General features: G+C 40.6%; 1 protein-coding gene across 2 annotated transcripts in view; it reads right to left on the reverse strand.

Moving 5' to 3' along the window:
* Positions 1 to 16,379, reverse strand: part of ZNF827 (zinc finger protein 827) — a 157,044-nt gene that overhangs the window by 77,392 nt on the left and 63,273 nt on the right. For both annotated transcript variants that reach the window (XM_090288648.1, XM_090288647.1), the window contains exon 5: positions 15,565 to 15,798. In XM_090288648.1, coding sequence (XP_090144774.1) covers positions 15,565 to 15,798 — 234 coding nt within the window. The remainder of the gene's footprint in view (positions 1 to 15,564; positions 15,799 to 16,379) is intronic.

Below are 16,379 nucleotides of genomic sequence, written 5' to 3' on the forward strand. Positions count from 1 at the left end.
CAAGCCAATGTCTAAAAGAAAGACAAGCAAAGATCTGCACAAAATTAAATAATGTACTAAACAATTCATCAATTAATTCAACTAAATCATCTTTCCAGGTTGGTAAAACCAGTTTTCACAGTAATCTAAACATCAGGAGAATTTTGTTTAAAATGACGGGACTAGGTTTTTTGTATGTTTCTCCCCTTTCTACACACACACACACACACACACACACACACAATCACATTTTTGATTCCTGAAATAATTTAAAAAATATTTTATCAGAGTTGACCTTTTGAGTTGGATCACCAAAACCATAAATTAATTAGCGTTTGCCCTCTACATCAGTATGCTAACTAATGACTTAAGAAAGGGAATTAACAAACATCTGAAGAATTACCTATGCACACTAAAATTCACAATTAGACAGAAGCAAGCAGGGGTCAACCTAGAATCAAGTTTTTAAATGCACACAGTAAGCAGCCCCAGGTGTTCCAGTTCACTAATTATTCCAAATTTGCAAAGAGCAAATATGCCCTAAAAAAATGGAACTCAAACTTTAAAGGCAATAAAGAGTTAGTGAGGTCTGGAAGTTCTCTTTCAGGGGTCCAAGAAACAGATTTCCTATCAGAGCAAAGTACTTGATGCTTTATTCTTCTGCTGATTTTTAAGTCAGTCTTTGCATCCCCTATACCAGCACGCAACGCAACAGGTCCTTGGGCATTGGCTAACGTTTTCCAGACTGGCCACAAATCTGGGCCCAAGGTTGTAGCACAGGTTTTGGACTTGATTCTGGGTAAGATACTGCCCGGTGTTAACGTACATGGGAGGCTCCCGTGACGTAAAGGAAGGTCTCTCAGAGTGGTCATGTGGAAGGTGATCATGAGTCTGAATATGTCCATTATGTTTCATGGTTGTCCCTTTCACTCTTTTTCCCATTTCCCTTTTGTCCAAATGACAATCAAGAGCATCGGGGGTTCTGGGGCACCAGCTTCTGCAACCAGCAACGGTGTGCAGTGGCTCAGTCATGAGCTGCTGAGCACTGAGTGTCCCGGTGTTAATGTAAAACCTCTCCCAATCAGCTTGTTTTCTTTTCATTTGATGATTTCACTGGAAATTAGCTAAAGAGGTGTATTTAAACTATGTGTCTGCCATTTGGTAACTTTCCAAATGATCTCATTTTTTAAAAATTAACCTATTTTTCATCTAATGTCTAGAATATACTTTTCTTGTCTCACATTAAAAAAAAAAAAAAAAAAAAAAGGAACAGGGTCAACTAAAGTATCTGATCTAACCTTAAAGCTATTTAACATCATTATCCTTTGCCATTTAATAAATCTAAGCCCAGTTCACCCCATTTATTGTGATTAATGGGCCCTTCCCTATCTTCCCATGAACCTGAATGCAGGGGGTGGGTACACACATGCAGGCTTGAAACAGAGTTCTTGAAAGAGTCCATAGAATTCCTGCTAGCATTAAAAAAATTACCAAAAAGCAAAGTCTATCTCTGTTAAGTGTTTTATGTACAAAGAGGGGACAGGAGGACAGAGGGGATCCTTAATGCCCGAAGAGAAGAAGAAGCAAGCCAAGAGTTTTATTTCAATTATGGAGGCTTTTAGAAAACTTTTTAGGTATTTTCCACTAACAGATGGTAAAAAGGGCGTTAGTATATGCAGACAGTTTAAAATGCTTTTCTTAGGCGGTGCTAAATATTACCGAATCATGTCACAAGGGTACGCATCTCTGCTGAGAAGCGCCGACTGCGTCTCTCCCATTGGTCGATATTTCCAGCAGGCGGAGAAGGGCTGGTGAGCACAACGCAGAGAGCAGAGCATCACAGAACGACAGAGACCAGAACCCAGGCACCAGCTGCAGTGAGAAGTGGGTGCCGACAGATGTGACGGGATGAGAAGGTGGGCTCCATGCATCGGAGGGCACTGTCTTCTCCACCTTTGCATCCCCAGCACTGAAAATGGGGCTCGGGAAACCAACAGGAGCGCAATATATCTTTGTTGAGTGAAAGAATAAATGAAATAAAAAGAAGGAAGACGGTGGAAAAATAAGTGGGAAGAAAGAATGAGCAGTAGAGGGAAGCTAAAGTATGGGGTTCATTTACCCCCCCCACATTTTAACATATTTTTGCCAAAAAAACAAGGCCCTAATAGCCAATGATAAGTGAGCCTTTGCTTTTGATAGGGCCCAGCTGCCTATGGGAGTCCTTGGACTTAGGGTGGATCTCTCCGGGCTCTGAATTTTACCCCATGGGTTCTTGGAGACACAGTACATGCATACCCTCACAGAGCATTTTGGCTGGGTTTCAACCTTCTTTTCCAAATGCGCTTTTTACATCAAAGCTACTTACAAGTAGCATAAGTGACTCATTTTCATTTCCCTTCCTCCCTCTCTTTCTGTGTCCTCGCTGGAGCAGGTGGTGAGAAGCAAGAAATCAGAGGAAGAGGTCACCACACCTCACCTGAGAACCAGGCCCTAATACTGAACAGTCACCGTCGCACATGGCGAAGGTTTTAAGCTTTGGGCGTCTCCAAGAAAGCTGAGACAGAGTCAGATAGGAGGAGCTTTCTAATGTGAACAATGTTTTAGGAGAAAATATTTTCAACAGTATTCGACGGGATAAACAAGGTGCAAAAGGTTTTATTTAGCACAAGTAATTGAAAGGAGATAACCATCTGTCTTAATTAAACTATCCTCCTGGTCCCCAGTTTTCTTCTTCATTCCCTAGAGCTCTATAAAAAAAAGGGGGCATTAGAAAAATAAGTATTATCTACATATTACCCAATATGTTGGCTAAATAAGCATCGATGGATTCCAAGCAAAGGTTCCTACCAATATTCAAAGACTCGGAGGGAGGGGTGACGATTCTGATCTTGAAATAAGTTCCCCAAATCATTGCAATTTCATAGTCAGATGGCTTAAACATGGGGGAATATGTATGTATATGTTTATATATATATGTATAAATTTATTTATATATGAATGGAATAAACAGAAAAAAATTATTAGGAGGGAAGACTAAGATCCCTCCACTTTTCAATACTTTGTCTTCTTACAAGAATAATAGAAGCCATAAAGGAGACGTAGTTCTTTTCACGAAAGTGTTCCATTTGTGGGCGAATATGGACACTCCCCTGTCCAATGAAAACGAATGGTCCTGTCGTTCTCAGGGGTGCCCCTGTGCTGAATGGGACGTGGCCACAGCACACAGGCTACCTGGCAGTGAGAAGAGGAGTCCCTTCTCCAGAGGTCGGTCTGTGTTACCAGCCCGTGCCCAGGTGCGCACAGGATCCATGGGCTTTAATTATATATGGTAATGTCTCCCTTCTTTGACATGACTAAGTGAAAGGTTTTGAAAGATCAATATAAGAAAAACCACTATGGAATGAAAGTGTGTTTGATCTCTTGCTGAGAAAGATAATGGTTGTGCTCTTCCTCCCAAGGCCAGAACTATGGTAACATTTATAGTCAGAAAGTTTGGGGGGCAAAAACCATACAAAGGTAGAGCGGTGTAGACGATTTGAATGCATGAACAAGGTGCCCAGCTTCTCCCTGGCAGGAAAATGTATCCTCTGAGTGAAAAATGGAGCAGAATGACTAGTCATTCAAGTTTTTGCATCCATGCTGCAATTGGGTCCCTCAGAAAATAAAGCTTCCTCTTAGCATTGTCACCATCAAATGGTGTTTGTGCCACAGTTTCTGTTGTGGATAACACCTGTAGTCACTTAAACCAGAAAACAGGAAACCATGCAGAAATACAGGAGGAGGGTGCACCCTCCCCACCTGCAAACACATGTCCTAGGTGCCGCCCTTCTTTTACTCAGTATTGTAAAGGAGGATCTAGACCCCCTCCACCGTACCCCACTCCACCCTGCGTCCCCTGCCCTAAGCCCGGCCTTCCGCCTTATAGCTGTGCTGGAACCCCTCTCTCCCGTGGCCCAGCCAGACAGGAATGAATCTCAGATGAAGGTGGAGCGTAGGAAATGCCTTTCAGGGCTCTTGCCTGGTTTCTGGGAACACAAGCCAACACAAATTTTCGTGGCTATATTAACATATGCAGCTATGCAACAGGAAGAGGATAGTAAAACAAGAGCCCTTTTGAGTCCGGCCTTTCTGAGTCCCAGGCCTCAGTGTCGGGAGGCAGAGGAAGCTGGGTCAGGAAAGCAAAAGGGCGGCCTGAGGGCTGAGGGCTCTGAGGGAAGAGGGGGTGCAGGGTCATTGGCCTTGGGGTGTGAGCTGGCCGAGCTCCCATGTGGAGCAGGGGAGCAGCAACAGCCATTCGGGTGTGTGGGTTTGAGGATCTGTGTGTGAATTTACAAAATAAACAGAGGGCTTACTAGTCAAAGAGTGAGGGTAGCACCCATTATGGGGGTGGGGGGACAGTCTGTTAGAAGCAAGTTCCCTCCTCTTGCTGGGGGAAGAACGGCCCTTCAGAGCTGTATTCAGCCACTCGGACTCCATCCTGCTGAACGGTCAAGGTAAATAACACTGCTGTAAATCTTCTGAGCTTAACAAGGTCTAGACCATCAAGAAAATAATTCTCATGAAAATAAGGGACAGACTGACAGTGACCAGAGGCGATGGGGGAGAAGGTGTAAAGAATGGGGTCTAGTCACGGAACTAGTATAAATGACGCATGGGCATGAATAACAGGGTGGGGGATAGACTGTCGGGGTGGGTGGGACAGGGGAGAGCAATGGGGGGAAAATGGGACAACTGTAATAGAACAACAATTTTAAAAAATTCAGATGTAAAAAATATAGTTTTCTGGGTATATAAACATCACATTTTTATCTTATTAAAGTGATCAATTCCTTGTTTGTATAAGATATAGTTTTTACACTTTAAACACTGTCCACTCTCACTGAGTTTTCAAGTGCTAGAGTCTCATTCCTTATTTAGATTGAATGTTCCCATATATCTTAACACACTGTTGACCGGTCATGAATTGACTCGTGTTTTCATGCCCAAATGTTGTTGACTGATCACGAGTGAGCTCGTGTTTGCACTTGCACTAGCTATTACAATTTCTAAAATTCAGGGTAATATAAGATATTGTAAAACCTTTCTTCATCTTGTTCAATCATGTTCACTTTATTATAAAAAATTACTTTTCTTGATATTTAGGCTTTTGTCACAATTTTAGTATTACCAAAATTTCAACCATGATGGATTGTGACGGTGAAGAATTTTTCAATGAATTATATTGTGGAAACTGTCGGAAGACAGTTATCAATCTGATATTACATCACCAAAATGGCAAAAAAGAAATTTAATAGAATCTGAAACTGAAAGTGATTTTGAGGAAGAGTGGATTGAAAATGATATTACACCAACTTTGGAGGATTATTCAAATATTTCTGGTGTAACGTCGAACTTAGTGATCCACAGAGCATCAGCGAAGTGACGGAATTACTTTCTGGTAATGATTTTTTTGATTTAGTTGCTTCTCAAACCAATTTATACCACCACCAAATGGAACAATTTTATAAAAATTCTGCTCAAACTTTACCATGGATGGAAGTTACCACTAGCGATATAATGAAGTGTCTCAGTTTATTGATATCGATGGGGACAAACAAAAAAATCACGTTGGAGAGAATAATGGTCAACGGACCCTTTGGTTGAAGCACCAATATTTCCTAAACTATGAGCAGAAAGAGGTTCGAGCAAATTCTTACATTTTTCCATCTTAGTGATAATTCAAAAAACACATTTAGTGAAGACAGACTATATAAAATTATTTTGGATTACTTTCTTCTAAAATTTCAGTCTTTGTATACACCTCAACAGGAGTTGAGTTATCCCTAGATGAAGCAATGGTACCATATAGAGGATGTATCAGCTTCAGAACATATAATCCGGCAAAGATAACAAAATATGGGGTTTTAGTGAGAACATTTTGTGAAAGTGAGACTGGCTACGCTGGCAACTTCGAGATCTAATCGGTGAAGGCAAAAAGCCACAAGAAACTATATTATCTGTTTCAGAGCCATATCTTGATTCTTGGTACCGTGTATATCAAGATAATTATGATAGCGTTTCTACAGCTGAACTATTATTAGAAAAGAAAACACTAATCTGTGGTACCATAAGGGAGAACCGTGGTTTGCCAAAGGTACTAAAAGAAAAGTCAGAGAATCTTCAGAGAGGGGAAATGACGTTTTTACAGAAAGGACCCATTGTTTTTATATCATGGAAAGATAAAAGACTAGTGAATATAATATCAACTATTCACGATGCCTCTATGAAATCCACTGGAAGGCAAAGAGGAATTCTATGGATGACATAGTTAAGCCTACGTGCATATTATACCACAACAGATACAAGAAAGGAGTCGATCAAGCAGGCCAATATTTGGCGAACAGCAGTACCTTTCGAAAAAGTATGAAGTGGTATAAAAAAGTAGCATTTTTTCTGATCAATTGCACTTTATTCAATGCACTCAAAATTTACTGTAATTACAATTTTCAAAATAAAATAAGATACAAAAAATTTGTGCTAGAAATCAAAAGAATGCAGCCCAGAACCTGGCATTTCTTCTGGTACCTCTGAAAGAGCTGCTTACATTGATTCACGTTCAGGCTCTCAGAAAAACTAAAAGACCACGTTTTAGAAAAAATAGTCACTGGTATAAAAAGAATCCAACCAGAACATGCGGAGCATGCTCTTCAAAAGGGAAGCACAGTGAAACCAGGTATGTTTGCAAAACCTGTTGTGTACCATTGCACACAGGTGATTGCTATACAGTTTATCATATAAAAAAAAAATTAAAATTTATATAGAAGACATATACAAAGTTTCATTTCAATTCATTATGTATAAATAAAGTATATGAAGTTTATTAGATTGTTTCACTTTCACACTCAATTATGAAATAATAGCCGGTGACATGAGATAGCTTCTGCGTAAAATTGTCAGTCAGCAATGTGTGTGGCTAAGAGTCGCTTAGGATATATATGGTAATGAGGAAAGTCATCTGGCCAGTGAGTTGTAAGCCCATTGTTGGTCACATTCATTATAAGGCATTAAAAAAAAACAAAACAAATATTCTTTGTCATCAGCTGAAGCACAAAATGTTATAGCAAATATTTATATCAAAGGGGCCAACTCTGCTATAGAGTTATTAATTCAATAAACCAGGTTTTGTAGTTTTTATATATAAAAATTAAATACTTGCTGATATAAGCAAAGACAGGCTTTCATTTTAATATTAAACAAGTCTCTATTTTTACCTAATTTTTAAAGTTATGGAAAATGCAGTAACTCCACAATTATCATGCAACAAAAGAAAAGAGATAAACTGGATCATATCAAAATTAAATTTTTTTTTTTTTTGCTGCAAATAATACCATTGCAAGTGAAAAGATAAGATAATCAGCAGAATGGGAAAAGATTGCAAATCGTATATCGAATGAGGGACTTACATCTAGAATACATACGGAATTTTTACAACTTAGGAGTAAAAAGACAACTCAATTAAAAAGTGGGAAAAGGACTTGAATAGACATTTCTCCAAAGAAGATACATAAATGGCCGATAAGCATATGCGAATATGCTCCACACCATTAATCATCAGTCGAATGCAAATCAAAACCACAACGAAAGAGTAGTTCACACCCAATATGATGTCTATAATAAAAAAGACAGACAATAACAAGTTTTGGCAAGAATGTGAAAAAAAACTGGAACTCTTATACATTGCTGGTGGGGATATAAAATGGAACAGCTGCTTTGGGAAACAGCCTGGCAGTTCCTCAAAATGTTAAACATAGAGTTACCATTTGACCCAGCAATTTCACTCTTAGCTATCTATCTACCCAAGAAAAATGAAACATATGTCCACAGAAACACTTCACAAATGTTCATAGTGGCAAAAGTTGGGCAACAACCCAAATTTTGTTCATCAGCAAGTGAATAGATGAACCAAATGTGGTCTATCCATTTTATACCACATATAAAATTAATATTATATTATTGTTGAATCTATTGTAACAATATCCAATGGAATATTATTTAGTCACATAAAGGAGTGAAGTATTGATCCATGCTACAACATAGATGACTCTTGAAAACATTAAGTGAAAGAGGCTAGTTACAAAAGACCACATCGTTGTGTGACTTAACTTATATGAAATGTGCAGAACAGGCACACCTATTGAGAGAGAGAGTACATTAGTTGTTACCTCAGCCTGGGGGCGGGGGTGGTGTTAAGAAATGACTGATATTGGGTATCGAGTCTCTTTCTGGGGTGGTGAAAATATTACGTAACTGGATGTGGTGATGGTTGCACAACTCTGTCAATACATTGGGTTGGCCAAAAAGTTGATTTTTTCCATACAATGGCTTTAGTAATGCTTAGCTGTCTTTAACTTCATTCGAAACAATTTTGTTAGGTTCTATTGTGACAGCTATCACATCAGCGTGCATTAAAAAAAACTTATCAAAATTGGTGAATTTTTGTGCAGCCATTTTATTATTGATTATGGAAGAAAATATGCAATGTTTTCAGTGTATTATGCTTTATTATTTCAAGAAAGGTAAAAATGCAACTGAAACACACACACACACAAAGATTTGTACGGCGCATGGAGAAGGTGTTGTGACTGACTGAATGTGTCAACAGGGTTTTGAAAAGTTTTTTGGCCAAATAATTCTTTGTGTGGGGCTGTGTTGTACATTGGAAGATGTTTAGCAGCACCCCTGTCCTCTACCCACTAGAAGCCAATAGCGGGAGACAACCAACATACTCAAAATATCCAAATCAATAAAGTTATTAGTGAAAATGAAAAATTCTTTTATTTTATGGAAAAAACTAAACAGACTTTTTTGCCAAACCAATAGTAAAACATACTGGATTGTACACTTCGTCTGGGTAAATTTTGTGGCGTGAATTATATCTCAGTAAAGATGTTTTAAAAAATGAGATAGTGCTTAAAAATCAGCCTAGGTGTTGCTCTAAAACATAACAATCTAAAAAATATATAAATTCATAGAAAAGTCGAGTACTGGGTTCGATAAATTTCTCCAGGTGCTCAAAAAAAGTTCAAGTGAAAAAGAGTATTTTTCAGTTTCAGACTGATTAGACTAGGCCACTGTGACAGTCTGAGCTCTCAGCTTCTTCAGTACCATGTATTTGACAATGGGATAAATAGACAATATTAGTAAAATAAATAAATAAACTAACTACTTTTCTACTGATACTCCTGAGTCACTCTTTCACACAGTTTTGCTAACATGTCACCTGTCCCCTTTGGGAGTTTTAGCTGTATGTAAGAGAGTAGAATCACAAGGACCTAGATAAAACTAGGTCTCCCACGTCTTCTCACTTAATCAAATAACATTAAGTTTGCAGGAGGCAAATGTAAGAGGACATTCATATAAAACTGAAACACTTATTTTCCATTCTTGCAGATTATTATTTAAGTTCTACTGCTTATAAAGTTTACTAGGTTATGATTTTCCAAAGGAGACATACCAAATGGAACAATGAATAATTTTTGCCCTGAGAAATTATTTAGCTAAAATCTCTAATTTATCTCAAGGAATTCTTTAGAATAGAAGTATCCCCAACATGGTCTTTGATTTGTTGAGGGTGAGGGGAAGGTTTTCCTCCTGAAAGAGTGCCCACATTGCCCAGGAAAAATCGAGAAATTTAACAGCAAAGAACACTGAAAACAGTAGAATTATCTGAGAGTCATAATTAATACTCTCTTAATTTTTTAGTTATGTGTGTCCTTCTAGAAAAGGTTCCCAGATACCATTATTTCATAATAAATTAAAAAGAATCTCCACTCAAGAGAGATGGTTCTTTTGAAACAGCAAAATGTACATTCAACAGAGCTTTGTTCTCTGTCAGCTTCAACCTAAGGGATTCTTTTCAGATGGACAAAACTTATTTCTCTAATTAACCATTTCCTCAGCTCGGGGGGTTCCCAACACTGAGCTATCAGAATCAACCATAGGGCTGTAGGGCTGTAGGACTGGTATAAGCCACAGGGGTTCAGCCAGGTCCAGAGGAGGGCTCAAGAACTTCCATTTCTAACACTTCCCCATCCTTCCCAGCCAGTGCTGATTCTGCTGGTCTGCCGGCCACACTTGGGGAAACGCTGTCTCAGCACATGCAGAGCTGGGCTGGCGTGGCCGAGTCCTGGCAGGGCATGTCTTCTCTTGAGAGTCCACCAGAAAGGGAACACCACCCAAAGGCCAAAACACACGGACATTTAATATTTAAATAATAAGCAATGGCCACAATCTAATCCTCAACTTTGTGATTCATGTGTACTGTTTATCTTCCTGGTCTCACGCCACCCTCACACTTGCCCGTGATGCGTTTCTGTGGCTTCCTCTCCTCCCATCAATCCTGTGTGATGGTACCCATCTCTGCCCAACATGCCCTTATCCCAGATACAGAAGGGTTCCCTAGTGGGCCCCAACTGGAGTGAGGCAATCAGCTGGAATTTGGAATTAAGATGAAGAAATGTCTGTCGAGCTGCTCTGTTGAACTCAGAAGCTGTTGGCTACCACGTAACAGAAAAAGTCCACATTTATGTGCAGAGAGAAGGGGAAATGATGTGGAGGGGGAGAGCCTTGGGTTCCACCTGGTGCCCCAGTCCCTGACTCCCGTGGAGGACAGAGTCCCTGCCCCTGGGTTCACTCCATGAGCAATCCCAAACCATCTTCCATTAAACTCCCTTTCTTGCCTAAATTGGCTGAAGAGGATTTGTTATTTACAACCAAAAGAGCCCTAATTAAAACTGATAATAAAGTCGATCTTCGGGTACTTCTCCTCTCTGCTTCAGTTCACTCAGAGATTATATTCACTGAAAACTGCATCCTACCCAAGTTTGCCTGCTTCTAAAACGCTCAGAGCGGAAGCCTTAACTTACTTAGCTGACTCCCTGTACTCTACATCACTACTCATTTCAAATCCAGGGCCCGCTTGGATTCTTCTACAAGAGGCAATTATAATTTATATTTCTCTCCAAGACTAGGCTGAGATAAATGAATATAAATAAAAAATGAATATAAATCCACTGGGTGTCCTCTTTTGAGCATAGAAATAAGAAAACCAATAGACAGGTTTCCAATTAAGGTCTGGATATGAAGTTTTATTTACTATGTTGGATAAATTTAAATATTTAGTTTTCCAATAATGTTTCTGAATAGCTCCAGCTACCCAGCTACTCATTTTTGTGGACTTCTTATTTTTAAATCATTGTTATCTGCTACTTCTAGGCACAACCATATACATCGAATGTTTTATATACATGCCCCTATGTAAACCCGTGGCTCCCCAAAGGGAGAAGGGAGCACTTCTTTATCTTTGAGTCTAGGTACTTCTCTTAAAGCACAACAGACAAAGCAGATAAAATTTTGTGTCACTTTCAGTGCGAAGTCATGTACCTGTGGTAACACGTCTGTTCTGTAAGTTTGCAAGGTCACCAGACACTGCAAAACCAGAGCTGAAAAGTGACTTGATTCTCTTAGTCTGTCGAATGTCATATATCCTCTGTGCTGAACTTTGGCATGCTGGCCTCCTTAGATCAAGACTTCTGGGAATTATCTTTGGCAACTATGCGCTTAGCAGGAAAGCCTGATTACTTTGGCTGCCTCGTGTCACATAACAACAGGTAGTCGCAGGCGTCCAGTGGTTTCCTGGAGTCCGTTGCTTTCTTTACGGTAATCAATTTATTTGGCCCAGCTGTCAGGCCCTTGACTTCCCAATTAACAACTGAAATAGAACTTGAGCCACAGGAAGGAAGAAAACTCAGATTTCCCCAAACAGGCAGTTAGTGAAAAATGTAGTCTAGTCCCTAACGCATCTGTGTTTTTCCCGTAAAATGTAAATGTCAATCTGGAAAACAATATACCTAGGGAGGTGTCTCCACATAGGAAAGTTTCACATGATATTTGACTGGGCCATGTGCCCAACCTCCATTAAGGAGTTATCATAAATTAAAACTGGAAATGAAGCAGCCAAAATTATTGACTAGTTTCCTCTTATTAATTCAACGAAAAGACAGAGAGGGCCTTAACTGCTACAGCTCACAGCTTCAACTCTCCAGGAAGTAGCAGAGAAGAAAAATCCTTTCATTCTATAGCTTAGCTGTTCCTTGAGTCCAAACTGAAAGGAAAAGAAAATGCACGATAATGCACAGGCACCCTTTCCTCGCCCAACTCTCTCTTTTTTTAAATCCTTGTCTGAGGATGTATCTCCATTGCTTTCATAGAGAGGAAGGGAGAGAGGGGGCAGGGGTGGGGGGCAGAGAAACATTAATGTGAGAGAGAAACATTGATTGGCTGCCTTCTTCTCCGTTTTTAAAAACGATTTTATTTGCTTATTTTTAGAGAGAAGGGAAGGAAGGGAGAGAAACATCTCTGTGTGAGAGATACATTGATCAGTTGCCTCTTGCACACCCCCAACTGGGGACCTGGCTGGGAATCCAACCAGTGACCTTTTGGTTTGCAGGCCAGTGCTCAGTCCACTGATCCTCACCAGCCAGGGCTTGGCTGCCTTCTTGTATGTGCCCTGACCAGGAATTGAACCTGCAACCTTTGGGGTCCACAGGACGATGTTTCAACCAACTGAGCCACGCTGGCCAGGGATAGCCTAACCCTTCCTGACGAGAAGGACTTTCCCCTGCCTGACAGAATGCCTGCAGGAGGGCTTTGGGGTCTTATGGGAGGTGCGCCAACAGCAGCCCTGACTGCTCTGCATAGATGCTTTGGGAACTGAATTACTACTCTTATCTAAAGGTGGATAGGAAGCAACATGGAAAAGGCGGTCTGAAGACACTGACAAGTCCTGTACTTGGATGTCTTTCAGGGCATGAACACTGCAACTGCTAAATTTACAACCTGGGGAAAGACAGGGCAGCAAGTTTTTCCTAACACCTTCCTTCTTCCAAAAGCACTGACCTATCCATGCTTAGAAACTCTAATGTCCACTTTAAACCTAATAGAGGGTGAGTCCTCTTCACCTTGCGACTTCAGAATGATGATAGTTGTTTTTAAGTCACATGCCCATATTTTGGACTAAACTGGACATTTCTTTGCAGTTGGCCTTGGGCACAGTCTGCCAGAATGTAGAAAGAAGCATGAAGTTCCACGTGCCTACCAGTCACTTACTGGATGAATTTCTTTGCCCTGGCTGCTTCCTGACCAGACGTAAGCATCAGGAAGGCAGGGACTGGGATGCATGTTTTTTAGAACCTGGTCTCTTGCATCTAGAATGCTAGGAATTTTTTTCAGGGCAAAAGATAGTTATCTTAGTCTTCAAAGACATTTTCGCTTCCACACCATGCAGCAGGGCAGATGCCCTTTGGACATGTGACCATGTTATCCATTCAACTATTGTTTAACCTCCCCTAGCACATGGGCTCCATGAAACTCAACATAAACATTTAGAAAGGCCATTGCTGTCCGCAGAGATCATCAAATGTGCATGGTTGCGTAGTCACGTTCTGTCTGAGGGACTCCATTACCAATTTCCTCCTTCATTATCTCAAATCTCACCATCCAAAGGGATTAAGATAAAATGTTTTCCTGAAAGAACATCTTTCTTGAAATCTCATTTTTTCCTGCCCACAATACTGGCAGCACAGCAAACTCTGAAACAGAAATACTATACACTAGAATCTTACCACCAGAAGAGGACAGAGGTCACTGTTAGAAGAGTTAGAGTCACTGTAACGTGAAAACTCTCTGAGTTGACTGAAAAAACAACAGATCACTCCACATCAGCAAGACCTCTTGACATCAAAGGGAGGGTTCAACTATATGAAAATATGTTGGCTTGAATATCATTATTATAAGCTTTCAGCTTTCATTAATCAGCACAATCTTGCTAGACCTCCCATGTATAGGAGAAGCTGCACTATCGTTGCAACATTTAGGAAAATGAGGCTACAATAGGATGTAATAATTGCATTAGGCTTTATCTAAACAAATCATGATCCCCTGACGTTTCAGTGCATTTTGAATTAAGACCAAAGGAAAGAATTCTTAACCCTACCAGCTGGCAAATACAGGAATTTCAACTGTTCTGATTCAATGACTCTAAGTAAATTACTATAAATTTCTTACTTTCAACCTACTGGTCAACCCAAAACACCGTCCGATTCACTTATGAAATTACACAGGGAAGAAGTGCCCACTAACTGCATATAACTTTCATCCTCCAACCATGGCAAGCTACAAACTGAGAACAGCTTTTGATTGGTGTTAGCATTTTGAATATAGTTTCTAAAGATGATCTTTAAGCAGCAGTAAACTAAATGAAGATGGGGTATGACTTGGTAAGTAGTATTATTGATATAACTTTTCTTTCCATGTTTTGGAATGTAAAAGACACTAAATGTTTACCTGTTCCAAAGGGGACGGGACGGAGAGAGACCAAGTACATAACTTTCAAGTTATAACCTGTTTTGTCAACATCTGACAGGCTGGGATTACATTATGATACTAATAAAAAATAAAAAAAAATTCATTCATCCTAAGGACTAAACTAATTAATTGTAATAACCCATCATGAAATTTTCTATTCTTAAAATCTCATTGCTACTCTACGAGTAATTACTTCAAGTGCCATCTCAGCTGCTCATTAGGTTAAGAATAATATCTTTAATGGTCCTTAAAGAATATAAAGTATAAATACACAAAAAATGCAAGGTCCTCTCTGAGGAAAAAAAAAAGATATCCTGATCAATTAACAGCAATGCTTTGAATGCCCTTAGAACCCATTTAAAATCATGACCTACGTCATCTTAGAAAGCAGCCGTGTTTTCCAACAATCTTTGGTCATATTCAGAAAACGAAGGTTGTATTTAATAGGACAGATACACAGCTAACATCCGAAAACAAACTCATACACAGGACACAATGATTTAAACCAAATACGTAATCCAATCATTCCTGGATTCACATGGCTACCGTCGTCGGCAGCCATCCGTCTCCAGAGACGATGGTGTAGCTTCTTAAGAGTCTATCTGCACCGCCGAGAATGGCTGTGCAGTCCAACTCGGGAGTGACACGGTATCTGTCTCCTCCCGTGTTGCATCGACATCTTGTGATGATGCTGGAGTGTCCTCTCCAGTGAAGCTGAAGCTACAGAGCCTGGGCAGGGTGATATGGAGGGTCTGCTGTTGCCCATGCAGCAGACCCCCCCTCTCTTCGCAGCTGAAGGGTCCAAGGGAAAGACAGAGTCAATACAGCTTGGCTTCAGGTGCGCCGCAGGAGTTGCCGGTGTTGACTACAACGTCAAACCGCCTTAGGGACTCCGGCTCCGGATTTTCTGTCGGGGTTTACTCCCTTAGCCTTTCCCCTGAAGAGGTATGCCGCAAGGCAGCGGAGGTTTTTTGGAGTCAGAGTTTTCCTTCTCTGATGTGCCCTGACTGGAAGATCGAACCAGCGACACTTAGCTCGCAGGCCGACGCTCAATCCACTGAGCCAAACCAGCCAGGGTGACATGGCTACCATCAGGCCAATTATAAGCCATGCAGGAAGCAGCCTAGTCGGCCTGCAACTTGAAATGATCAGAATGTGAACATTTTAGAAGAAATCAAGTACCTGAGAGTTTCATGAGAAGTTCCGATGCTGCTTTGACGGACATATCCTGCCTTAGCACACTCCCCTGCCCTTCCTGGGGCTTAAGTGTGTCCTCAGAGATGCTTGGAGCTGACACGTCGGATTCAGGGCTGAACACATAGCTGGGCCGAGACAAGGAGGCACTGAGGGTCTCCTCCTCCTTCGGCTCCTCTTTTACTTTAAAGTTAAGATTCATGGGCTCCTTCTGATTTGCAGCTGCCAAAAGAAGAAAGGGATTATACATATATGTGTACAGATATAAAAGGCATTCCCCTCTTAGCTGTCCCCAACTCAATGAAGTATGGATGCACGATTATATTGTGCTAATGGCAGGAGGGACCACAACCTAATCAAAATCGGCTGAGCCCTGGGCACGAAAATACAATGCACTACTCCATGAGCGCGTGGGCTTCTGAATCTTTCGGACCTATCCTATTTTTAAAAAAGTGCTGATTCTACAAAATGTTTGGGGGTATTTTCTCATTGGTTTCTCTGAACACCTTCTTTCCCGTATATGCTGCTGCCTCCCTGACCTACCTGTGCTCTCCCCACCTAACCCTATTATAGAATAATGCCTTCAGGCAGTTATTCTGCCAGGAAATATTGAATATAAACATGAGTCAGAGGCAATACCCAAAGCGAAAACCTGGGTTGGGGTGTTAGGCGAGGATGGAGAATTTGCCAGAAAGGAATTTTCGGACTAGATATATACCTTTTGCTTTAGTGTAAGCCGACACCACTGACCCACAAACAGTGGGACATGCCCTCCCTGGACGTGGCTTTTTGGGTCTGTGTCT

Source organism: Furipterus horrens, unplaced genomic scaffold, assembly GCF_987537825.1.
Source record: "Furipterus horrens unplaced genomic scaffold, mFurHor1.1.pri manual_scaffold_10, whole genome shotgun sequence".
Taxonomy (NCBI): Eukaryota; Metazoa; Chordata; class Mammalia; order Chiroptera; family Furipteridae; genus Furipterus; species Furipterus horrens.